General features: G+C 33.7%; 3 protein-coding genes, 1 long non-coding RNA gene and 1 pseudogene across 7 annotated transcripts; 2 read left to right on the top strand and 3 right to left on the bottom strand.

Annotated features, from left to right (window-relative positions):
• Positions 1 to 131: 131 nt before the first annotated feature.
• On the bottom strand, positions 132 to 8,865 carry LOC140829529 (coilin-like). Of its 3 annotated transcripts, none has more exons than XM_073192813.1 (16): positions 8,530 to 8,865; positions 7,789 to 7,853; positions 7,430 to 7,711; positions 7,092 to 7,310; positions 6,793 to 6,862; positions 4,237 to 4,338; positions 4,093 to 4,158; positions 3,956 to 4,021; positions 3,543 to 3,876; positions 3,050 to 3,081; positions 1,594 to 1,791; positions 1,359 to 1,430; positions 1,123 to 1,269; positions 854 to 1,019; positions 720 to 767; positions 132 to 634 (listed from the first exon to the last, which is right to left on the bottom strand). In XM_073192813.1, the coding sequence occupies exons 1-16, from the start codon at positions 8,722 to 8,724 to the stop codon at positions 315 to 317; spliced, it is 2,382 nt and encodes a 793-aa protein (XP_073048914.1). In that variant the 5' UTR covers positions 8,725 to 8,865; the 3' UTR covers positions 132 to 314. The 3 variants fall into 3 exon arrangements, with proteins under 3 accessions (XP_073048914.1, XP_073048913.1, XP_073048915.1); XM_073192812.1 differs by having other exon boundaries at positions 3,050 to 3,084; positions 8,530 to 8,864; XM_073192814.1 differs by lacking the exon at positions 720 to 767 and having other exon boundaries at positions 3,050 to 3,084.
• LOC140829530 (uncharacterized) lies at positions 4,980 to 6,175 on the top strand. The gene is made up of 3 exons (XR_012117483.1): positions 4,980 to 5,280; positions 5,377 to 5,400; positions 5,645 to 6,175. It is a non-coding gene; the product is annotated as an uncharacterized lncRNA (long non-coding RNA).
• A 748-nt stretch (positions 8,866 to 9,613) lies between the features above and the next one.
• Positions 9,614 to 12,009, bottom strand: LOC140829528 (uncharacterized). The gene is made up of 2 exons (XM_073192811.1): positions 11,591 to 12,009; positions 9,614 to 9,916 (listed from the first exon to the last, which is right to left on the bottom strand). The coding sequence occupies exons 1-2, from the start codon at positions 11,905 to 11,907 to the stop codon at positions 9,907 to 9,909; spliced, it is 327 nt and encodes a 108-aa protein (XP_073048912.1). The 5' UTR covers positions 11,908 to 12,009; the 3' UTR covers positions 9,614 to 9,906.
• A 5,468-nt stretch (positions 12,010 to 17,477) lies between these two features.
• Positions 17,478 to 21,846, top strand: LOC140829526 (uncharacterized). Of its 2 annotated transcripts, none has more exons than XM_073192809.1 (15): positions 17,478 to 17,791; positions 18,345 to 18,442; positions 18,537 to 18,648; positions 18,759 to 18,911; positions 19,249 to 19,353; positions 19,857 to 19,940; positions 20,008 to 20,123; positions 20,222 to 20,323; positions 20,407 to 20,520; positions 20,624 to 20,680; positions 20,770 to 20,836; positions 20,943 to 20,996; positions 21,105 to 21,179; positions 21,283 to 21,318; positions 21,523 to 21,846. In XM_073192809.1, the coding sequence occupies exons 2-15, from the start codon at positions 18,393 to 18,395 to the stop codon at positions 21,637 to 21,639; spliced, it is 1,242 nt and encodes a 413-aa protein (XP_073048910.1). In that variant the 5' UTR covers positions 17,478 to 17,791; positions 18,345 to 18,392; the 3' UTR covers positions 21,640 to 21,846. The 2 variants fall into 2 exon arrangements, with proteins under 2 accessions (XP_073048910.1, XP_073048911.1); XM_073192810.1 differs by lacking the exon at positions 17,478 to 17,791 and adding an exon at positions 17,812 to 18,231.
• Positions 21,847 to 21,910: 64 nt separating this feature from the next.
• Positions 21,911 to 22,850, bottom strand: LOC140830365 (uncharacterized; annotated as a pseudogene).
• Between the last annotated feature and the right edge of the window lie 967 nt (positions 22,851 to 23,817).

Below are 23,817 nucleotides of genomic sequence, written 5' to 3'. Positions count from 1 at the left end.
AAATCAAGTTTAAATTTTAGCTTTAATTCTACTTAGACACAATAATACTATTTTTAGCTTCCGAGTTGAATCGAAATCCTTTTAGTAAATTTCGCATTAAAAAATATGAATGAATTGCACCATGAAAGATATCATCGAACGAGAAGCATTTCTCATGTAGATCAACATGGCTATTTACAAAAAGATCCAAGTGTTCAGTCGTTTTAACAGATGGAGAAGTAACATAAAAGAAATGAAAAGGAAAGAGAAGTTCATCGCAGATGGACCACGAAAATCAAGAGCACAGATGTTTATATTAAAACCAGTACTCATCCTCATATCTCCTTTCGCGATCTTAGGATATCTATTGTTGGGCCGAGCGCACTTCCTCTCAAAGCTTTATAGGACCATGATTTACAAGCTGGACTCTGTTTATCAGGAATGTTTTCCACCGACGGATGTACCGTCATGACATTCTTCATCCATCTATTTCCTTGTGATGGTTGTACCTTTTTAGTATTCTTTACAAAACTAGTTCTCTCAACTAGTTGAAGCTTCTTGGGATTTTTGCCCCAACTACTTTCTTGAGATAGTTCTTCCTTTTTGGCATCTAGGGCCTCAGTGATTTGGTCCCAAACGTCCAACCCCACAGTTTCTAAAGGAAAAGAGCCAGCCAGTGTCAAATCATCCAAGCGCACAAGTCAGCAACAACATTCATAATTCAAGGAAAAAAAAAATACCTGCAGTAGGGGGTACTGTTTCCTCACTCTGGTTTAGTTCCCTAGTCTCTACAAACAGGACATTGTCTCTAAGCAGACCTCTTTAACTCTACTTAACCGGACTTTCAACCTTAAAAATGAACCACAGTATATACCTGTACTGGATATCACTGTTTGTGTATTGATGTGGCAACATGACACTGGCTTTGAAGCATTTTTGTTGTCTAGAGGACCCTCACTCACCAAACTAGCATCCACATTTCCTGGACCTGAACTTCCATTCTTGATGACGCGGACATCAACAAGCGACGAAAAATCAATCTGCACGAGAGAAGATCCAAAAGAGATTCACCAAAAGTCAAATATTAACGTAGAAAATGTAGGCTATAGGGGAAAAATAATGATCTAGATCAATAAGGCTTACCTCCAATGAACCATCATCTTTATAAATAGAGTTATCTAGTGGTTCAGCTCCATCCTCATCTGCCTTCTTGGAAACAATTGGATAATCTGACACTGGAAGCAATATTATCTGATTGGATTCATTATTGTAAAAAGATACTTCTCCAACCTAGGTACAAGTAAAAGAAAGGTTAGAAGAATTGTAGTCATCTGATATTTTGGAATATTTAATTAATGCACAAACAAATTAAACAATACTCGATAAGCTGAAAGCTCTGGGGTCCAGGTTGAAGATAACTCCAGAATACGATAAGCAAGGAGGTCACCTTCCTGCGAAATGGAAAAGAAAAGAAAAGAAAAAATGCTTTTAGATTCTTCCAGTGCGAGATATTATGAGCTAAAAGATCAGGCAACATATTTCATCTGGCCTCTATAATACAGAGGAACTCAAATATACAAATCGTTCTCGAAAGAAGGAGAAATGAGAATCAACCTTAGGCATGCCAGGAAGAGTCAAAAGCTTCTCAAAGTCGATTTCTCCTACCGGCTGTTCCCTTTTTTCATTCACAAATGCTTTGGAATTGTCATTCTCTGTATTTTTATAGCCATTTCGTGAAGTAAGTGGAGAATTGGCCAATCCCCATTTTTGACCCTTCTTCTTGCTAGTAATCCCATTCCACTGGATGGTTTCCTGAGAGAAAATCCTAAGTTAATTACAGAGGAAACTTGCAAAACTTGGAATGGTATCAACATAATTGCAAAGCAGGAAACCAAGGGTACAAGGCTCAGAAAAGAGTGTCACAATCTATAAGAAAAAGAAATAGAATGTAAATTATCGTGGTATTGGATGAAACTTTTAGAAATAGAACAAATTTATATAGATTGAGCCATTTTCATTCGAAAAAGAGGAGATACGTGGTGTTGGCTACACCGGTGTATAATTCAACCAGACCATCCGCATAAGAGGTTGAGACTGGAATGGATCTCTCGTTTCCTTGCTTTATAACGGATCATTTTTCCAAAATGTAAACCACAAATATTTTAAGTTGAAGTGTCTAAAAGCATGAATTTTGTTGTAAAATCCTTGTTTCCATTCATAGTGCTAGGACAATGTGATCCCAAATACTTGATTTTTAATATCACTGTATTTGATAGCTTAAAAGGCCAAATTTATTATGTTGCAACATGTCATTCCTAGTTGGCAAACATCCAAGAACTTGAATAGGGGTTTAAGATAAGCTGAAGCTTGAATATTGCCAAGCTTCAGCATTTCCTTAATCATTCGAAGCTTGTGAGCCAACTCACAAGCCTTTTTTTTAATATTATTATACTTCTACCGTCCCAATTATACAGGCGGCCTTCCATTTTTTGTTTATCCCAAAAGTTTGTATGTAATTTAGCCTTATTACTTCTCCTCTTTTCCTAATATACCCCTATTTAAATTAGGTTTTGTAATTAAGTAAATATTGGAAAGATAACAAACAATTTATATAAACAATCATTTAACAGGGGTATATTAGGGAAATTTGTTTGTATAATTGATATTTCCAATAAATTATTAATCTATGTGAAAAAGGAAACATGCCTATATAATTGAAACGGAGGTAGTAATTTATTTATATTAAATATTATTATAATATAATACATAATAATTAAATACCATAACAATTAAATTAATGGAATTATTTTTCATATATAATTATAAAGGCTTTATTTGAACTCAATTTGAAGCAGGTTGAGTTGACTTCGAAAATTCACGAGCTCAGATGAAGGCCTGAAAAATTTTCAAAAGCTCATTTACACAACCAAAGCTCGAGTACACTGAGGGCACCATATTGGGGAATAGTGGTAGCAAGGAGTCGTAAATTAAACCAATATGCTATAAAAAAATTATTTCACAATACATGATTGCAGATCAAGAAGGGTTGCAATTAATCTAGAAGACATACCAAAGTAACGTGATTTGGCTGAACATCTTGTTCTGCTGAAAAATAAAATTCAGGACATCAGATACTCAGAGAAATGTGGCATTATGAAAATAGAAATAGAATGACCTTAAAGAATAGTATGAAATTGTCCTCAGGAGGAGTCGCATAACAGTGTTCTACAATTAGTCACATAACAGCGATCTACAATTAGCCAACGTAATAGCGTTCTACAATTTCTTCCACTGGAAAATCAGTAGATTAAGTGCACGAAAATGGAGCAGGAAGGAAAATAAAAACTTATTCATTGCACTATGCTAAAATAAGAACCATAGCAACACTATAAGCCAAAAAAAACTTACAAGGCCAGCGAATGATGTTTCAGTCGCCCGTGATTAATTTCAATAAATCACAGTTCTGTTAATTGCTTATTGGGGAAATCAAAGATTTAGAATTTCATAAAATCAACAACTCTCACACAAATGTAGACAGTAAATATTCACAGACAGATTGCAACCTTTTTCAAAAGGTTCAAAGCGGATGTGTCCTGGCCTTATTACAATGGGAACAACTTCATGCTCCTCATCGCTTTCCTGAATTGACTGATTGGTTGTGTCTCCATTTTGAATTGACAGTTCATGGGCATCCTCATCATTATGTGTTGGCTGTTCATGTGCATCATCATTATTTTGAGTTGGCTGCTCGTGTACATCACCACTGATCTGAGTGATGTGCTCGTGTACATCACTATCATTATTTTGATTTGGATGTTCACGAAGACACCTAGTTCGATTTCGTTGCCATTTTTTGCCACCAAGAGGACTATTTTGAGGGGATTGATTCCAATATAGCTGCACATTTGAGACTTCACTTTAATCCAATCACATTGAAGGCTGTCAACGCCAGTATTAAGTAAATAAGATTACCCACCAGTCCCTTAGGTTGGCCATCCACCATATTTCTTTCAGAGTGCGCTTGATGTTTTTTCCACTTTTGCTGTAAGATAGAGGCATTCAGTTTTTCACGCCAACAAAGTGGTGGGATTTGAGAAAAGTGTGATCACTTACAAGTCCTTTTGATTGACCATCCACCTTTTTCCTTTCAGCTTTAGCTTGGTCCTCTTTCCAATTTCTCTGCATAATTAAGCCAGTCAATGTCCAACATACTTCAAATTACCAGGGGAATCTATAGTTCTGTATTTGATAGCTTACAAGTCCCTCTGATTCACAGACTGCATTTTTCTTCTGTATATTTGCCATTTCCCGCATCCATCGCCTTTTCGCATATTTCCGCCTGGCACTTCTACTTGGAACCTGCACATGCACATAGCAAATACCATTTAGATTTCTGGTTTATCTTGGAAAACAGAGCACAAACAAGCAGTATAGTTACTTGTGAACCAATTCAAAATCACATTTGGGTAACACAAAAAGAATACATCATGCCTCCTTACAGATAAACCTCAGCGATTAAAATTGAAAATGCAGAGCAGCTCACATCGAGACAATCAGAAAATGAATCAAGGAAAGGTCAAAGGAGATGCTGGGTTCAGTGAAAGGGGTTCTCAAGAGAGATGCAGATTTTTTATTAACACAAAGCTCCTAAATCATATGATTCTTGGGAGGAATCCCCAACTATCATGCTGCGCTCTTGTAATCATCATAACAATAACTGGTAACAATCAGATAGAAGAACCGTGCCATTCTATTGTCATGACCCGATTTAATTACGTGTTATTTGGCGATAATTCTGATTAATTATTTTAAATTGAGGAATTTAAAATAATTAAGCCAAATAATTGAATTGTGTGTTTATGCATATTTAAATTTTATAACACACGAGAGCTGAAATAAAATAGACCGGGTCTAATTTCGAACCCCGAAAAGATAAACATACACTTTTACATATATATATATATATATATATAGAATAATGATAATCATCATCGTCCAAACGTTTCTCTCTCCACGTAAACTCCATTTCCAAAATCTCCAACCCACCGCCGCAGCTTTGACCGTCGATTGTGGCCGCACCGGTCATCGAAAAATTAAACTAAATATACGGTTGGAAAGCTCTCGACGTAAGCTTTCCATTGATACCATCCTTGTTAGGTAAAATCGCGATTCCTGAAAACCCGTCTAACAACACCGCCGGTTTCGCCGTTGAAATCGACGTCTTCCGTCGCTCAAAACTAAAAATTGATTGAGGGCTTTTGTTCTCTGGGTCATAAGCTTCGTTTTGGTATATATATTGAGGTATAAACTATGATTCCAGAAATTGTCTAAGGATTTCTCCATTTTTTTGGTTAAATTTGATATCAATATTGATATTGGTTATATTTTTGGATGTAGGAACAAACTTTGAGTTGATTCGAGGTATTGAACAAATTTCAGAATATTTTACAAGAGATTTTTGAATTAGTGAGATGAATAAATCGAGTATAAGCTAGTTCGATGTTTTGCGACGAATTAAAATAGAAATAATTGATTTAGGCATTTTAGTCAAATATTGGAATTTTAAGAATTTAAAATGTCTAAATAGTTGAAATTGGATTTTTAGAGAATTTAAATGATTATGAAATTGTTATATGAGAATAAGACCATTTAAATTAATATTCAGGTGATTTGTCTGAGTTGACATTTCCAGGACTTTCTTGAGGATTTAAGTTACTTGTAAATTAGTTAAGGTACGTAGAGATCAGTTATTTTCACGATGTCTGACAGAGGCATCTGATGATCCTGTGTATGATTTATTTGCTATTTGCTGATTTATGTGATATTATATGCTGACTCGCATATTATCAGTTGGTAATTGATGTGCAAAATAAAATAAAATATTTCTTTGGTTCACACACATTTTATTTTCGTTAGACACATCAATACCACTGAACATATCATATTGAGCCTATCTGTTATTGAGATCCAGTTATATTTCGGTTGAGATCCGTTATATATATGATATGATATGGTGTTCTGGAGATGTTTGGCTACCTTGATTCGGTCCGGCTTAGGTAGTTGCTGGCATCAAGTGTGAAGCCATATCCCCAGACACTGTCCGCTGAGTCGTGGACGGGTCCGCTGAGTCGTGGACCAGCTCGAGCATATATGTATGATTGTTGATATCGATCATTTGACTCCTGATATCCTGATATCTTGTACCTATTCATGCATAGGCATCATTGCATTTCTATGTCATATATCGTGGTTTCTTGATGTCTCGTACTGGGGTTACTGACCCCCGAGAGGGGGCTGTCGTGTCTTTTGTGTGTGGACATGACAGGTGGTACAGGTGATTCGACCTCAGGTGCTCGAGAGGAAGCCTCGGGAAGTACCAGAGCTCCTTGAGAGTAGGCTCAGTTGTATTTAGGTACTGCGTGGTGTTGCTGTCTCCCAGATACTATATGTATATATTAGGAGGATTGTATTAAGGTATTATCGAGCCTTGTCGGCTCTATGATATTTTGGTTTGTATATGTCATGATCGTGTCTGGCTGGCACGTGTGTATGCTGTTGTGTTTATTGAGGGCACAATGTTGTTTATTTTGAGTATTTGATTTTCTGGTATGTCCTATTTACAGGAAGGTCAGTGCCGAAATTTTTATAGGCTCAACCGCAAATTTTTAACTCACTTTTCCGCTGTTAACTGATTAATCATGATTGCATGTTAATAAATCGTTATTAGGATAACGGGCCCTCACATCTATTCTCCGTTCTCTAAAAGCTACCACATAACGAAATAATAGATCACTTTACAGCTAATAAGAGAACCTTTTTAGTTTCCTTCAAGGAAATTTTGGCATCATCAATTGCTTTGTCATTCTTTTGAACTTCGTCATTTCTGAAAATGTTAACGAAGAAGAAAGATATGAGAAATTCTAGAGAAAGAGATTGTATAAACAATAAGATTTCAGATACAGACGGATTGTGTACATCAAACTTAATGGAAAAGAAAAAAGGTTGAGACTCTTCCAGACTTGGAATTTAAAATTAGTCAGACGTGATAACTTCATAAAGCATTTAAGTGATAAAAAAACTCTAGAAAGTCAAATAACTTGGAATTAACTGACCGCTTCATGCCAGCCATAGGCAAATCACTCTTGTCGAGTGGGGCAGGACTTTCTTCATTGCTTTCCATGTTATCTTTGGCATCTGAACCAGTTTTTTCCTCCTTTTGAGAAAGGATTTTCTGCACTGTAAGGACTCCTCCCTGATGAGAATTTTCGATTTTCCCTGTGTGGACATTGTTAGCAACAATCTGAGAGGCCTTAGCTCGCTGTTTCTTCCTCCTATGTTCAAAAGAAAAAGAAGGCATATGAATTTCAACAGGACCATGAAGAGTAAAGCGCGTGATCAGAACTAAATCCGCATGATCGTGTAAAATTAAAGCAAGGGAAAGAGCAAGTACTTAGAGTCTTGGAGTTTCTCTGATGCTTTTCTTTTTCGATTTCTTGGATCAGCATTTCCACCAGAAGGACCTTCCATGTCTTCCAACACATTTTCATCTTCCTCGTCAGATTCCACTTCAGTTTCATCACTCTCATAACCTCCTTTTTCCTCCTCAAATTCCTCACTGGCCAAAAGCAAGGTACCATTGGGTGCAGGTTGCTTCTCCACGGCTCTCAGTTCCACAGCTGCATTGGCGGTATCGTTTCCCTCTATGGATAAAATTTCTCTCCTCTTCCTGACTCTGATTCCACATATGCAACAGTTAAAATAATAAACATATCTTCTCCATTTCTGATTGCAAAAACCTTATGAACTAACCTGATAATTTCATTATCATTCAAAAGGCAAGTTGATTCAAACGATGGCAACGCAAAGCCAGACATCTGAAAGAAATATTAGAAAACAGATGTGACCAAAAAGCTATGTAAAGAATATCCTCTAAATCTAAAATGTTAGCGTCATTTCAATCTCGCAATTGAAATATTAAAAAGTCCAAAAATAAAATGAAGCATGCTGTTTCTTTAAGTAATTATAATCACCAGTTGCAACAAGTAAGGTCAATTCATGTGAAGAAAACGGGTAGAAGTAAGCTGTCTCCTTATCGCATCTATTCCAGATAAAAAGTAATCACAGATACAGTATTGGCTTAAACTAAAAAATATAGGCAATGAATCAACAAAGCGACCAGGATAACAAAACGACTATCATAAATCAAAGACCGGAGCTTTTAATGGTAAACCACAAAAAACGTACAAGCAAAAGTCACATGTATGCATAAACTCTAGAGCAGGTTCTCGAACATACACAGTACACTAAACAATAAAATCAAGAGAGAATCAGCACATTCTTGCTCGATTTGCATAAAATATTCCAAAGCAAAAGATTTTTCAGTAACCACCCACACCAATTAACAGAAAAAGTAAATCTCAAGATACCCATTCCTGGTGCCAAATCATAAACAGAAACTTTTGAGCTACTCCCACAAATCTTGATTATGAATTGCGTAGAAGAATTTTAAAATATATAAAACAAAGATTGGAACTTGTTAAAATAATTTACCGATAGGAGAAGCCCATGAGGGCAAGATCGGTGGAGCTGGAAAGCGTTGAGCAGATGTGAGGCAACATCGGAAATGGTGACGTGTTGGCGGGATTTTAACAATACCCAGCTCCGATTCAAGCCCTCTAACATCTGGGGTTCGCTCAATATGTCATCATCTTTGAAAACCAGTCGGATTCTCTTGGCTTCCTCCATACCCCAAGCTAATTCTTCCAATGCTCACTCAGTTTTAGGAATTTGTTGGCATGCGGAGCGAACAAGCTTGCCTCTTAAACCCTCGTACCACACGGACAGCTAAACCTCTGTTCACTAGTTAAGGCAACTTCTTTTTTTTTTTTTACAACACTAAATGTTGATATTAACAAATTTTTGAAAAAAATTAATAGAAAAATTGAATTTCACTCTTAATCTATTATTATGATTATTTTATGATTTTAATTTTTTTTTTTTAAATGAGGCTCGTGTGACAACAATGTATAGCACTGACAAATTTAATGTCATATCAACACTCATGCTAAAAACTAATTAAAATAGTCAAAACTTGAAAATCATAAAATACTAAAATCACAAAAAATCAAATATATAAAATTAAAAAAATATTTCCTCAATTTTTATTGTCAATAGTTTTAGAAAAATTTAAGATGAATTTAATATTGCTTTCATTATCTTATATTTTATTTTAAATATATATTATTATTAGAAAGATAATATTAAATTAGTTTTGACAAATGTTTAAAAAAAAATATCATAGATTTTTTTTCTTACTGGAAGTTGATAATATTTTTTCAAAAAATATTTACAAACATCTCCTGAAGAGCCGAAGAAAGAGAAGTTTTGGACATAAAAGTTAAGTACAGAGGTTAATTAAGATTCGAGAAATTATGAAATTAAATGACCGAGCACCGGCTGACATACGTCGAAAATGGTATGAAACGGGATTCATGAAATGCTGAAGTAAAGACACAAAAAAAAAGTTGAAAAGAGTGGAGCTATTTTAATAGCAACACCAACATACACGGTGTTTTGTGACAACTTGCTAATAAGCTAAATGTAGTATTCCAGAGTAAAAATCTGTAATCGCCCATGTACAATGATTTGGCCAACTCGATTGAATCCTATAGATATGAGTTGACCTAAACTTGCTAGCACTCGTACATATTTTGTTTCTTCCATTATGGTAGTCAAACGACCAAAATACTTCGAATTCGTGATACAATCTCACTTTGCACGACATGAAATAACAATTTCTGCATCATTATTTGTGTTAAAAAATCATTCATTTTTTCTAACAAACAAAATTCGATGTTATGGCAACGCCATAGGGAATGTCAATTGGCAACAATTATACTTCATTCCCTTACAGTCTTGCAACCGGTCTTAAAGACCCCTGCAAGCGACAAATGATTATATGTCAGCCAAAATGAATTACAGCGGAACGAGAGCATAACTGAAGAATAGAGTGATATGATACTAGAAACTGAAGTAGAACAGTGAGTGTGGATTATCTCTCCCTAGTTTATTTTACCAGGAACTTTAAACAACTTGAACTAGGGAAAAAACGATAACATTTGCCTATCCAAACAAAACTACATATTTGCACAGTAAACTCTGCAGTTGTGGAAGCTTATTGTAAAATTTATGTGACAGATATGATAATTCCTCATTATCCGCACATTCACGACAGACAACCATTCATCTCAGTCGTACCACTGGCTGTCGACTTTGTTCTAGGAACAGAAACAGTATATCAACACTTAAAACAATTTCATCTAAAACAATTGCTTGAGATGCGACCTTCATTGACCTGGAAAGACATTAAGCCCTTACTGCACATCCCATTGTAAGGTGAAGTTCGAGAAATTTTGGCACATCTCACTAGTGTGTCAAATGGAAAAATATGTAAAATAAATAATATAATCAACGAAAAATAGTGAACAATATCTGGATGATTGTAGCCTCCGCTAGTTGATCAACATAGGAGACTGTTCATCATCCATTCACAGTGGGACATTTTATTTCCACAAATAATTAGCTCAGTATTTGAGTTTTTCTTTCATGTCCCTTATTTCCCCATTAAAAGTTAGGAAAGCAAATAAAATTTCCCAGTTCCCAAATGCCAATTTTCAGTCAAATATCCGAAGAAGGTTGGATATTAGCAACTCAAGCATCTATAGCTTCAGTCAAAATTCCAACTAAGATTCAGTAAACCTACTATTTCAACAACAATATCTACAAATTGACACAATTGAGCACACAATGGAATGGAGGGATCAAACGGAAAATTTTGATGTTACATATTCTGCATGAAATACAAGGCCTCCAAATTTGGTGGTTACTGTTTATTCACTCGAGCAATCTCAAATTTGCTATAAGCCATTGAGACAAAATTTGGTTCGAGGATGGGATGTTAAAGGACGTATTACAATATATGTTTTAAGACAATAACCCCAAACTTGGAGGCCTTGTGTTTCATGTAGAATACAAAGTAATAGACTAAATACTAAACACAACTTCTGTTGCAAGACAACATCCCAAGAGCTGCATTCCTTGAACTATCTTATTATTGTTTTGGGACAATAACTCCGAACTTACATTAGCTTCAACGGAATTTATCATTCTAACACAGAGTCACATAATAAAGTTTCATTTCTAATTACAACCACAAGATTGTAAATCAAACGAAATTCAGACAATAATCTAACTCTCAATCCTTTATTCTGCACCATACGCAACATAATTACCTATCATTCACAGAATATCATCCTCAGCTTTTCAGCTTCATAACAGAAACCACGTTTTTGACTGAAAGCACAATTCTCGTAGTAGCGGCATCCTTTAACTTTCTCCAATTACCAGAAAATATTTGAATTCATCAGACTAATACCTACACAAAATAAATTCACCATTCCCGTCGTATATTTTGGGGGAAAATTTTGCATTAACAGATTTTTCGGTTGACTGCACTGGGGCATTTTGCGAAATATTGGCAACACATAAATGCGTGTGAAAAGAGTAACGATCAAGTGATATCACAAAGATCACAACTTTTGATTTATTTTACCTGACTTTTTGAACGAGAATCGCTTTGAGCTTGCGAGCGAGGTCCTGTCCACGAATCTTGCGCTCCAGATTCTTCTTAGCCAGAACACGCTTCTCGGAATTCTTGATGTGGCGTACTTGCTCGTTCTTTATTAGCCGTTCGATCCCACTAGACTGCATCTTCCGCTGCAGCACCTGTAAGGCTTGATCCAAATTGTTGTTCAGCACTTTAACTCGGATACCCCTCCATTGTCGCAGCTGCGAGCTCGCTGAATTCAGAATGCCGCTCGGACAACAGTAGAGAGGCGCCGATGATCGCTTCGCCAATGAGTGAATCATAACTCTTACGCAGGGTTTAGGTCCCTGTTTTCAAACTTAATGCGCCGATTTCAATTGGGCTTCCGAGGGTTTTGTCCAAACTCCTAAGGCCGAGATGACCATGATCCACAAATTCTACTTACATGCCATGCTATTATTTATTCAAGGGGTAAACTCTACATATATTTTTTAAAATTGACAAGAGTGATATAAAAATAATTATATACTAATTCATATTAAAATAAATTAATTTATGTTACAAAATTGAAAAGTTATATTATTTTAAACTGTTAAAAATAAAAATTTATGTTAAAATGTAAATCTCAAACTCACAAAATAGGGATAATACCCATTTTCGTCCTTTTCGTTAACCGCTTTTCCCATTTCAGCCCCTCATGATTTTTGACTGATTAATTAATCCTTCATGTCTTCAAAATATTCTCGAAATAGTCCCTACCGTTATCCTGTCGTTAAGGTTAACGTTGACTTGACATTAGCGACGGTTTTATAAAACCGTCGCTAATTGGCGACGGGTTTTCAAAACTTCGTCGCGAATTAGCGACGGTTTATATTTTCATAAAATAAAAAAAAATAATAATGTAAAAAAAAAAACTTAGAATCGGACTATGAAAACAATATTAATGATCTTAACTAACACTTAAAAATTTACAAAAAATTAAAGCGAAAAAGTTTAACCTAAGTCGAAACTAAAATCGTGTAAGAGAGAAAAATTTTAAGTGGGGTGTATTCAATTCAGAGTTTTGATGACTTTTAATGACTTTTTTAAATGATAGACTTTTATGGATTTGATAAATTTTTATTGACTTTTATGGAATCTCACAGATTTATAAACAGATTTATGTGGATTTATGTAGATTTTTTGCAAGACTTTTATAGACTTTTGTAGATTTTTTTTAATAGAATTTTATAAATTTTGTACTTAACTATAACATGTGATTTTTTATTAATTTTTTTGAACCAATAATTAATTGACATATATAACATATTCAATTTGAAATTATTTTTAATATTTATATTAATAAATAAATTTACTTATTTAAAAGTTAAATTGTTTAATCCTTACATGTATATATATGTGGGTTTATAAATTTACTTATTTAAAAGTTAAATTGTTTAATTTGAAAAGGTAAACTTTTTTGCTTTAATTTTTTGTAAATTTTTAAGTGTTAGTTAAGATCATTAATATTGTTAGCATAGTCCGATTTTAAGTTTTTTTTAAAAAATTATTCAAATTAAATTTTTTTATTTTATGGAAATATTAAACCGTCGCTAATTAGCGACGCGTTAAAACAGCGTCGCTATTTAGCGACGGTGTTTAACAGACCGTCGCTAATAGCGACGATGTTTAAAACGCCGTCGCTAATTAGCGACGGTTTAATATTTTCATAAAATAAAAAAAATTAATTTTAATAATTTTTTAAAAAAAACTTAAAATTTATTTTATGGAAATAGTAGCGACGCTAATTAGCGACGGCTTTTGAAAAACCGTCGCTAATGTTTACCGTTTTTCACAAGTCAACGTTAACCTTAACGTCAGAATAACGGTAGGGACCAATTCGGGAATATTTTGAAAACATGAAGGATTAATTAAGCAGTCAAAAATCACGAGGGACTGAAACGGGAAAAACGGTTAACGAAAAGGACGAAAATGGGCATTATCCCCACAAAATATATTAAACTACAAACTTTATAAAAAAAATTCCACTAAATTGTATTTTTTCTTCACAAATTGAGACAACTATTTATAGAATTTCTTTGAAAATAATCGAAAAATAAATACATCATTACATACATTATTACACAATAATTTTCAATATTTACAACTCTTCTTTTCAACACTCCCCTTTCTAATGATGATCATGATACAATGATTGTCTTCATTACGTGTTTTTTATACTGCTTTGTTAAAAATCTTAGTAGGAAAAACATATTGGGATGAAAACTATAGTAAGAGAAAAATATTCAGTCATGTAAATTCCCCTTCATGTTAACATGAACGATCTTCACAAATTTCGTAGGTTGTGCATCCCAATGCTATATATATATATGATTTCTGAATATTGTCGTAAGAAGTGTCTTTGTAAAGAGATCTGACGAGTTTTCACTTGATTGAATGTAAAGAATATCAATATCTTTTTTTTTTCAAGTTATTGGATGAATGCGAAAAACTTAAGGAGAATAAGTTTAGTTCTGTCGCTTTTTATGTATCATTCTTTCATTTGAGTAATACGTACAACATTATCTTCATATAGTGTCACAGTCTTCTTGTTGAATAATAATCCGCATGAGATTTGAATATATTGGGTCATTGATTTTAGTCACACACATTCACGGCTTGTTTCATGTAGTACAATAATCTCGGCGTGATTTGATGAAGTTGTTACGAGTGTTTGTTTCTGTGAATACCAAGAAATTGCAATGTCTCCACGAATAAATACATATCCGATTTGGGAATGTGCCTTGTGGGGATCGGATAAGGACGCGGCATCACATAACCAATTATACTTTGATTGGTATCTTTTAAGTACAAAAGTCTCGAGTTTGTCATTCCTTGTAGATACAGAATATATGTTTAATTCCGTTACAGTGTCTTTTTGTTGGTTATGAGCTAATCTCGCGAATAAATTTACAACAAAAGATATATCAGGTATTGTACAATTTGCCAGATACACAAGGGCATCAATAACACTTAGATATGATACTTTCTTGACCAAGAATAACTTCATCATCTTCACATAGACGGAATTGATCTTTTTCTATGTTTAATGATCTAACAACAACCATTGGAGTACTTAATCGTTTAAGGACATTTTCTGTATAATTTGACTGGTGAACAAATATTCCACATTTTTTTATTCAATTTGCAAACTCAGACAACACTTTGTTTTTCCAAGGTTCTTCATTCCAAATTCTTCCTTCAAGAACAACACAACTTCTTGAATTTCCTCATTCGCTCTAATGATGTTTAAATCATCAACAAATACAACAATAATTACGCATCCTTATGTTGTTTTCTTAATGAAAATGCAAGGGCATATTGAATTGTTTGCATATCCATTTTTCATTAAGTGTTGCTCATATTGTTTAGTTTTTGGATCCAGACATAACAATGATGATGCATACCATATAATTTCATTTTCGATATGTTTCTTTTATCCTCCTAACATTGGGAAGATTTTCTCATTAAAATGACAATCAACAAAATATGTTGTAAAGACGTCGCATGCCTAAGGCTCAAGATATCAAATGATTGATGGGCTATCATAACCGATATAAATTCTGATCTCTCTTTGAGATCCATTTTGTTCGTTGAGGCGGTGCAATAGGCACATATACCATACATCCAAAAATTCTCAAATGAGAAATGTCTGGTTCTTTACCAAAGGCAAGCTGCAATGGGGAATATTTATTATATGCATTTAGTCTGATGCGAATTAATTCATCAGCATGTAAAATTGCATATCCCCATATAGAACATGAAGTTTTGTTTTCATAATCATTGGTCTAGCAATCAGTTGTAAATGTTTAATCAATGATTCAGCTAATTCATTTTGTGTATATACATGAGCAACATGATGCTCAATAGTGATTTCCATTGGCATAAAACAATCATTGAAAGTTTGGGAAGTAAATTTATCAGCATTATCAAGTCTAATTTTAAAGATTGTATAATCGGAAAATTGATTCCGCAATTTTATTATTTGAGCAACTAATCTTGCAAATGCCACATTTTCGAGTTGATAATTATATACATGTGACCATTTACTGGAGACATCGATCAATATCATAAAATATTTAAATATTCTACAAGGTGGATAAATTGGCCCACAAATATCACCTGAATACGTTCAAGAAACATGGATGATTCAGTTTGTATTTTAGCTGGTGATTGTCTTATAATAAGTTTTCCAAGAGTATATGTTTTACATTGAAACTTATTATTTTGAAATATCTTTGATCCTTCAGCGGATGACTATGTGTATTTTCTATAATTCTTCGCATCATTGTTGAAGCAGGATGTCCTAGTCGGTCATGCTAATGAATTAATATTGAAGAATTATCAACTATCATATGTATAATGCAATCTAGTAGGGAGCATTGGTAGTTTTTCAACTACATACTTCTTTGCTGATTTATATGCAGTAAGACAAGTATATTTCTCATTTCCTTAATTTATTTTCTGACTATCATACCCATGAGAATATATGTCATTAAAACTCAACAAATTTCTTTTCGATTATGGTGAACACAAAACATCATTTATCAGAAATTTTGTACAACTAGGTAGCAAAAAATGTGCTTTACTACAACTTTTAATCAAGTCTACATGACCTCATATTATATTTACTATTGTTTTTGTTCCAAAATATATTTTATCTCGGAGAATAGTATGCATTGTACCACTATCAGGTATGCAAACTTCCATGAGATTAGTTCCTTATTTAGCTCTGTTCATAGCATTTTCCATATTCGAACTTCAAAAACAAAAATGCAATGAAAAAAATTACTGACAATACATATGTAATTTATTGAAAAATATAACGCATATCATAATTATACAATAAAATATTATCATATGAGTATATGAAAAATAAAATATTTTACATTTATATTCTACCAGTCTATTGATTATAACATATATCATAATAAAACATTATCATAAGAGTATATGAAAAATAACATATTTTATATTTCTATTCCACCAATATATTGATAATTTTCAGAGAAACCATTTAGAAAATCTGTAGCATCAAAATGTGTAATGGTCACTGTATTCAGTGAAGTTGGTCTCTTTTTCTTTTCTTTTCTTTTTATTAATTCTTTATAAAGCTTGCAAAGGTGCTCTAAGGCTCGACAAATACGAAATCAATGTCTTAGAGTGTCATATCTAAAACAAGTGATTTCAAATCGCTTTGACTGATTTTTATTAACATTATTGTTTGCCTTTTGTAATTATGTTGTGTAAATTATAATTACTGGGCATGGCGCATGAATTATGAAGCTTCTTGTTTATTTTTCCGAGTCTTGAACGGGGTCAGAGTATGTTACATGCAACAATCTAATCCAGCATAATGTCGTTCTTTCACCAATTTTTGTTGCAACACGAACTTTTATTACCATTATCGGTGGAATCCTCTAACGGAAACATAAAAATCTCAAAGCTACATGACATAAATTTTCAAATAGACTGTATATGCTTGAGGTAATCAGCACAAGACCGGGTATAAATTATAGATTGAATAAAAATTTTAAATAGACTATATATATTTTTTATGGATTGCAGTACGTATACAAGTCGTATGTGTGTGATATATTATGCATGTAAACACTTAACAATATTTTTAAAAACTAAAATATAATATGTTGTCATTAATTAAAAAAGAGTGTAATAAATTAACGGTTTTACAATATAAAAAATAATATTTGATCATTAATTCAATAAGATAGTATTAATGTAGAAATTATTTTGTCAATACACTGAACGATATTGTTGATGTGGCAAAACCATAGATAAAATTTAAAAAATTTCTACACGGCGCGTGAAACCTTGAAGAATTTAATTAAGCTCACAATTTTCCTGGTTGACCTTGTTCAGAATAGTCGTATATCCGACTGCACATCAATTCGTCTACTTGTGATTTCTCCGACTCCGACCTTTATTTTTCATACAGATTTCACCATCTTTCTGTTCTCTGAAAAACTCCTAGCTCAACGGTTTTCTCCATTCGTAATTCATGCGTTGAAAGAGCTGCTCGTCCCCCACGTTTTCTTGTTTCTTTGTCGTGGTTCCCCGACTTTTGTCGGCAATATCCTCGAGATCATTTCCGGGTTCTTGCTTCCCCATACAGGCGTAAACGCTTGATGATTTAATCGCATGTACAAGGTGATTGTATCGTGTTTATGCGGATAATGCCAAAGTTCATTTCTTTATGAAAAATATCATCGATGTTATCGAAGTATCGTTGTATCTTTAAATTTAAGAAAAGCCCAGTTGTTTGTTTCTACGTGTTTGAATTCTAATAATATCAAATTTTTCAATTATAATTTTTGTGTTAAAAATATTAGATTCTTTGACGAGTATAAGCTGTTATTGGTTGAAATAGTCAAAGGTTTTTCACCATGTGGATTGCTTTTTCGGGCATATCAAAGTTGTGATCTTTGTATAAAAGTCAACTATTGAGAATATCAAAGGGTGGCATGTGCTTTGTTGCTTGTTTAAAAATGGTCCGTGGAGCTAATTGTGGAGCGATAGGCATGTGGGGGTAATCGTTTTTTGCTCCTAATATTTGCTCTTAGAAGGGACCTCTTGTATTATAATCAACAGTACGGGCTTTTAAGTTAGTAATTAGTTTCTACCTATATTTGCGATTTCAATATATCCTTCTCGATTGTTTTTTGTATTTCTGTGAAAGCATATCTGCACTTTCTTTGTGCAGAGTGTTTGCTTGAAGCTTAATTGGGAAATGTAAAGCAGCCTCTAAACTATGAATATGGAATCTGACATGCTGTATAGAAAGGGGAATATTGCACGTAGGTATGTATCATTTGGTTACATTAGGCAAGTGGAAAACGCCTTCAATTTTGTATGTGAGGAGATTGTTACATAGCTTTCGATCTTGTTCTTTCAGCACTCTTGTCAACAAACCAAACGAAACTATGAGGATTTTCATTACGATCAGTGTCGGTATCATGTTTGGCTTCTTTATAGGAGTGTCCTTTCCTTCACTTCCCTTAACAAAGGTATGGAAAATGTTCATGTCTCTGCGAAATGACTGATTGAATTTACTGCCCTGTGCTAATCTATGCTTTGTATTTTGTGTGACTACTAATTCTATTTTGTTATTTGGCAGCTAAATATCACCTCCGTTATCCTTCATGATATTACAATAATTGGGAACAAAAGTTTAGCTAACTCTACCCAAGCAACTGTTACTTCTCAGCATACGCCAACGAATGTTGGGAACAATTCTTCTGCAAATCAAACCACAAAGGATTTATCAAAGGTATAATCTTTGTTGCTAATCGAGATAACTATACATTTATGTTATGTATAATTCAAATTATTGTAATCTTTTATATCTATTTATTTGGTTAATGTAATCGAGGATATCTTGTGGCAGAGATATCATGGTTTACCGAGATACAAAAAAGTGTCATTTTTAATGTTCCCCCAGTTTGGCACCCAAAAACAAAAATTCGGCTTGGTGAATGTATCTACATAATGCCTGTATCCTTGCTATTGTACTAGTACATAATGCCTGTATCCTTGCTGTTGTACTAGTAAAATAACACTTTCAAAAGTTTCTGATAACATTGTTTTATAAACTTATTGTGTTTTAGATTTGGGTCCCATCAAATCCAAAAGGAGCAGAAAGATTGCCTCCGGCCATTGTTGCATCTGAGTCAGATCTCTATCTCCGGAGATTATGGGGATTACCTAGTGAGGTGAGCATTTTACTTTCCTATGTCACACTTCTCTGTTTTGGTTTCTTATTAATAGTGTCTCCATTTGAACTGAGGAACTGATTCACCGTCGAGATTTTGAATGATGTTGCTTATGTCGATAGCAACTTCTTGTCTAGTCTATATAGTTGGCCCTCAATATGAATGGGAACTTTCATGTTATCGAACAAGAATGGGATCATTAGCATAAGAGGGGAGAAAGAATTGATACGAAAAATTAGAAAAGTTGTATGCTATGGTGAGATTAGTGATAAAAAAAGCTGATGTTCAGCGATGATTTGTACTCAAAAAAATCGTCACTTTATTCTCCATAGAGAAAGTATTCCAACTGATTACCATTATTTTTGTCGAGTGTAAAATGGATAAAAGAAAGGCTTTGCTTAGATTACTTACACTGGAGCCAGTTGGATGCTCTTAAAATCATATGTTTGAATTTGTTGGTTCAGTTAACTTGAATTTGATATCTTTATCGTATCACTGATTAGGACTTGGCCATCGAACCAAAATATCTGGTCGCCTTTACGGTTGGTTACAATCAAAAGAATAACATTGACGCAGCAGTGAAAAAGGTTGGTGAACTTCTAATTTTATTATACAGCCCTTAAACTATGTTCTGATCTCACTATGTCGCTACAGTTTTCAGAGAATTTTACCGTTCTTTTATTTCATTATGATGGACGAACAAGTGAATGGGATGAGTTTGAGTGGTCCAAGCGAGCTATTCATGTTAGTGCTATTAAACAGACAAAATGGTATGATTATTATCTTTAATCAATTCTGAAACTTGTAAATAAATTGTGCTAGGAAATAATTATTGACGTTGAAATTTATCTATGAATTTCATAAAAAGGTGGTACGCTAAAAGGTTTCTACATCCAGACATTGTTGCACCATACGACTACATTTTTATTTGGGATGAAGACCTCGGGGTTGAAAATTTTAACGCAGAAGAGTGAGTCTAGTGAGCATATTCTTTTGTGACATAAATTTGGCCAGCTTACTCACACCATTTCTTTTGTGTGCCGCGAATTCTAGATATATTAAACTTGTGAGGAAGCATGGTTTAGAAATTTCACAGCCGGGTTTGGAGCCAACTAGGAGAACTACTTGGGAAATGACAAAACGACAAAGTGATCATGAAGTTCACAAGTAAGAAAAAATCCATGCACTCACTATCTTAAGGCCACATTTTCTTTATTTCTTTTGATGTGAGGTCTAAAATTATCCTTCTTTTACTTTCTTTTAAACACAGGGAAGTAAAGGAGAGGCCCGGCTGGTGTTCTAACCAGCAGTTGCCCCCCTGTGCAGCGTAAGAATTCCAACACCCATTTATTTTATTATCAAATTGTATTTCTTTTTAGCTTATTAATATCAATTTTATTTTGCATTCTAACAAAGGTTTGTAGAAATCATGGCTCCTGTCTTTTCTCGGGAGGCATGGCGCTGTGCATGGCATTTGATTCAGGTAATTGTTGTAAATGTTTTGCAATCATTACTTTTTCATGAATCCTCAAATCACTTCATTTCCCCCTTAGTCTTTTTATTTACTTGCCTCCATATTCTTATTGTAGAATGACTTGGTCCATGGATGGGGTCTCGATTTTGCCCTCCAAAAATGTGTTGAGGTCGGTCTCGTCTCTGTGTGGCAATACGACTCTTACCATTTCAATGGACCTCTTTTTTTGGGTCTAATATTTTTTTGGCATCTGACTATATATATGCTTTCATTGTAGCCTGCTCATGAAAAAATCGGAGTTGTTGATGCCCAATGGATTGTTCACAAAACTCTTCCTTCATTAGGAGACCAGGTAAAAAAGCTTAAGCTCTATGCTTTAAAACAACATTATAATTTTACAACTTAATCAGAATCGTAAACGTGACTCAACTTAACCCGGTCTCATTTTATGACAGGGGATGGCAGAGAATGGACAAGCTCCATGGCAAGGGGTACGCATTCATACTTCTTTAACAATTCTGGACCTGTTAACCAGAACATGCCTTACTTTGACAACTGTGAATATATTTATAACTCCGTACGTTTTGCTCTCGCAGTCTTGATCTTAATCCTTGATTGTCGTTTTAGCTCCAATATGTATGTATGTATGTGTATTACCCAATAATTCAATTTGGTTTTTGTTTTATTTGTTCTAGGTGAGATTGAGGTGTACAAGGGAGTGGGAAATGTTCAAAAATCGGTTAGAAAATGCAGAAAAAACTTATTACAAGTCCATTGGAATTGATCCTTCAAATTTTACAAGTCATAGGTAGATAGATAGATAGATAGATAGATAGATAGATAGACACACAGACAGTATGAGATGATTGAGATAGTTGCATACAAACAACTCCATTGTATTTGCACAGGATAAAATTGGTGTATCTTTATAGTTTCATATTATAATTTGTACTTCATTGTCAGACCACTGTTACATGTATACGTATGTCAAATAATGTTCTGCTTGCATTTTTTTTTAATCGTTTTCAAGTAGAAAAAAAAACAAAATTGAGTTGATCGCACCAACTACTTCGTTTATCCCACTCAACTGGAGGGTTGCTTTTTCTTTTTAAATTCCAATAAATCGGCCCTCGAATTTATGTTTTGTAGAATTGGAGAAATGCCATCACACAATATTAAAAGATTAATCTTGTCTGCTCCATATCTCATCAACATCAGACATTATTAACAAGTCATCATCCTGAATACCAGCTTGTTTAAGAAGATAATCAAGTGCAAGTCTTTGATATGCTTCCTCGACAAAAGGGTATTCGCCTTTTTTAAATCTCCCTGGAACTAGCACATAGTTTAATCTCGGCTCAAGAAACTTGAATTAGTCTCGAACATAAGAAAAGACACAAGGCTTGGGCAGCCCGGTGAATGTAGAATTTGACTCAAGCAACACGAATTTGGTCACGTAGGGGTACAACTCTTTCCAACGTAGCTTGAGGATGTCAACCTCATTGCTAAACAAGACAGCATCCATAAACACGCCGAGGAATTTCCTAACCATGAAGTTAATTTGTAGAGATTCTCCGTAAACACGTTCTCGTGATAGTAGTGAGGTATTTCATGGAAGGACTTAGGAGAAGATTCCTATAAAGTCTTCTTTCTGGCCATGGACATATATAACAAAGACACAAGTCGGTACCAACAAGAATAGAAAGAACAAGGCTTTGATATCAAGCCCTCGTAAATTACATTTCAATCTTGACATTATCAATCTTCGTCCAGGGTCCTACAGATTAAAATACCACATAAATTTAAATACTTCTCCACTGTGAAATGACGTTAATAAAGATCATGCAACACCTTGAATGGCAGAATAAAAAGAATCTACATGCCCAATGAACTGGTTTTTTGAAGTTTTAAACTGGCCAGAAATAAATCAGAAAATTTATCGATAGAAAACCAGAATACATTTTGCAAAAGTAATCAAAAGCAAAATTAGCACTAAATACTAAATTTTACTCATTACATATTAAACATGTTAACAAATCAGAGGATCTAAAGACTAATCTAAAGACATATAATCATAGCTAAAAACCACCTGGCTAAAATGCAGTTACAAATCGCCAAAAGAATTATCTCCGAACCCTAGATTTATTCACAACCCCGAAAATTCCTGGAATGGGAATTAAAAAAAAAAAAAAAAAAAAACTAACAGTGTGTTTGGATGGTTAAAAAATGGGGATAATGTGAAATATAACCTTCATAGATAAGTTATTAGATTTTTGACCTTCTAACCATTTTAATTTCTATATGAATATGGTCAAAATTACCCTTACATGCTCAAACATAATTATTCTAACCTAAACACTCATTTACTCTAATCTAAAATATTGATTTTCCCTCCTCGGCATATCATTTTTTAGGCACCTCCCCTCGTATTCTCTATCATTATACATTTTCTCATATTCTAGATTATTTTCTTTCTTATGTTTTCTTCTACATATCTTTCATACCAAAAAAGAAAACAGTCTGACATCATTTGCTTATCCCAAGTAACGATTACATGTATAACTTCTATTATTTGTTTACTTTTAATCATTTATGTTATTTTTGTTCATTTGCCTGCGAAGTACGTGAAAAAGCAAAAAAAAAAATAGAAGAATGTAAATTGCTTTCACATTTATTTATTTTTTAAAAAGAATAAGACAAGTAGTGATGTTATAGTAATGGAGGTTCTTGAATTTTAATATTCTATTGATTTAAGAATAACACAAAAAATGAAAAAAAAAACTAAGAAAGTCAACTTTTAATATCCTATTACTTTAGAATTTCCGAAGAACTTTTTGGATATTATTAACTTTTTTTTAACATCCGTTGTTTTTATATTTGCTTCAAATCACCAAAAATAAGATAAATTTTGTATTAGTAACTTTTTAGAAAAAGAAGTGCGTTTGATATTTTCTTCAGAATTATCAAAGAATAAAATAAATTTTGTATTA

This window comes from Primulina eburnea, chromosome 4 (assembly GCF_022965805.1).
Source record: "Primulina eburnea isolate SZY01 chromosome 4, ASM2296580v1, whole genome shotgun sequence".
NCBI classification, from domain to species: Eukaryota; Viridiplantae; Streptophyta; class Magnoliopsida; order Lamiales; family Gesneriaceae; genus Primulina; species Primulina eburnea.
The sequence above is the reverse complement of the archived record's forward strand: the minus strand, read 5'-3'. Positions and strand labels throughout refer to the sequence as shown.

What these genes read in the sequence shown, in the direction of transcription:
- LOC140829529 (XM_073192812.1), bottom strand. Translation starts at nt 8,724, where the DNA reads ATGGAGGAAGCCAAGAGAATCCGACTGGTTTTCAAAGATGATGACATA. An exon ending in GAGAAACTCCAAGACTCTAA is followed by an intron (nt 7,311 to 7,429) that starts GTACTTGCTCTT and finishes TTTTGAACATAG; the next exon opens with GAGGAAGAAACAGCGAGCTA. An exon ending in CCTTGAAGGAAACTAAAAAG is followed by an intron (nt 4,339 to 6,792) that starts GTTCTCTTATTA and finishes GTGCATGTGCAG; the next exon opens with GTTCCAAGTAGAAGTGCCAG.
- LOC140829528 (XM_073192811.1), bottom strand. Translation starts at nt 11,907, where the DNA reads ATGATTCACTCATTGGCGAAGCGATCATCGGCGCCTCTCTACTGTTGT.
- LOC140829526 (XM_073192809.1), top strand. Translation starts at nt 18,393, where the DNA reads ATGAATATGGAATCTGACATGCTGTATAGAAAGGGGAATATTGCACGT. An exon ending in AGTGATCATGAAGTTCACAA is followed by an intron (nt 20,521 to 20,623) that starts GTAAGAAAAAAT and finishes TTTTAAACACAG; the next exon opens with GGAAGTAAAGGAGAGGCCCG. An exon ending in CAGTTGCCCCCCTGTGCAGC is followed by an intron (nt 20,681 to 20,769) that starts GTAAGAATTCCA and finishes ATTCTAACAAAG; the next exon opens with GTTTGTAGAAATCATGGCTC.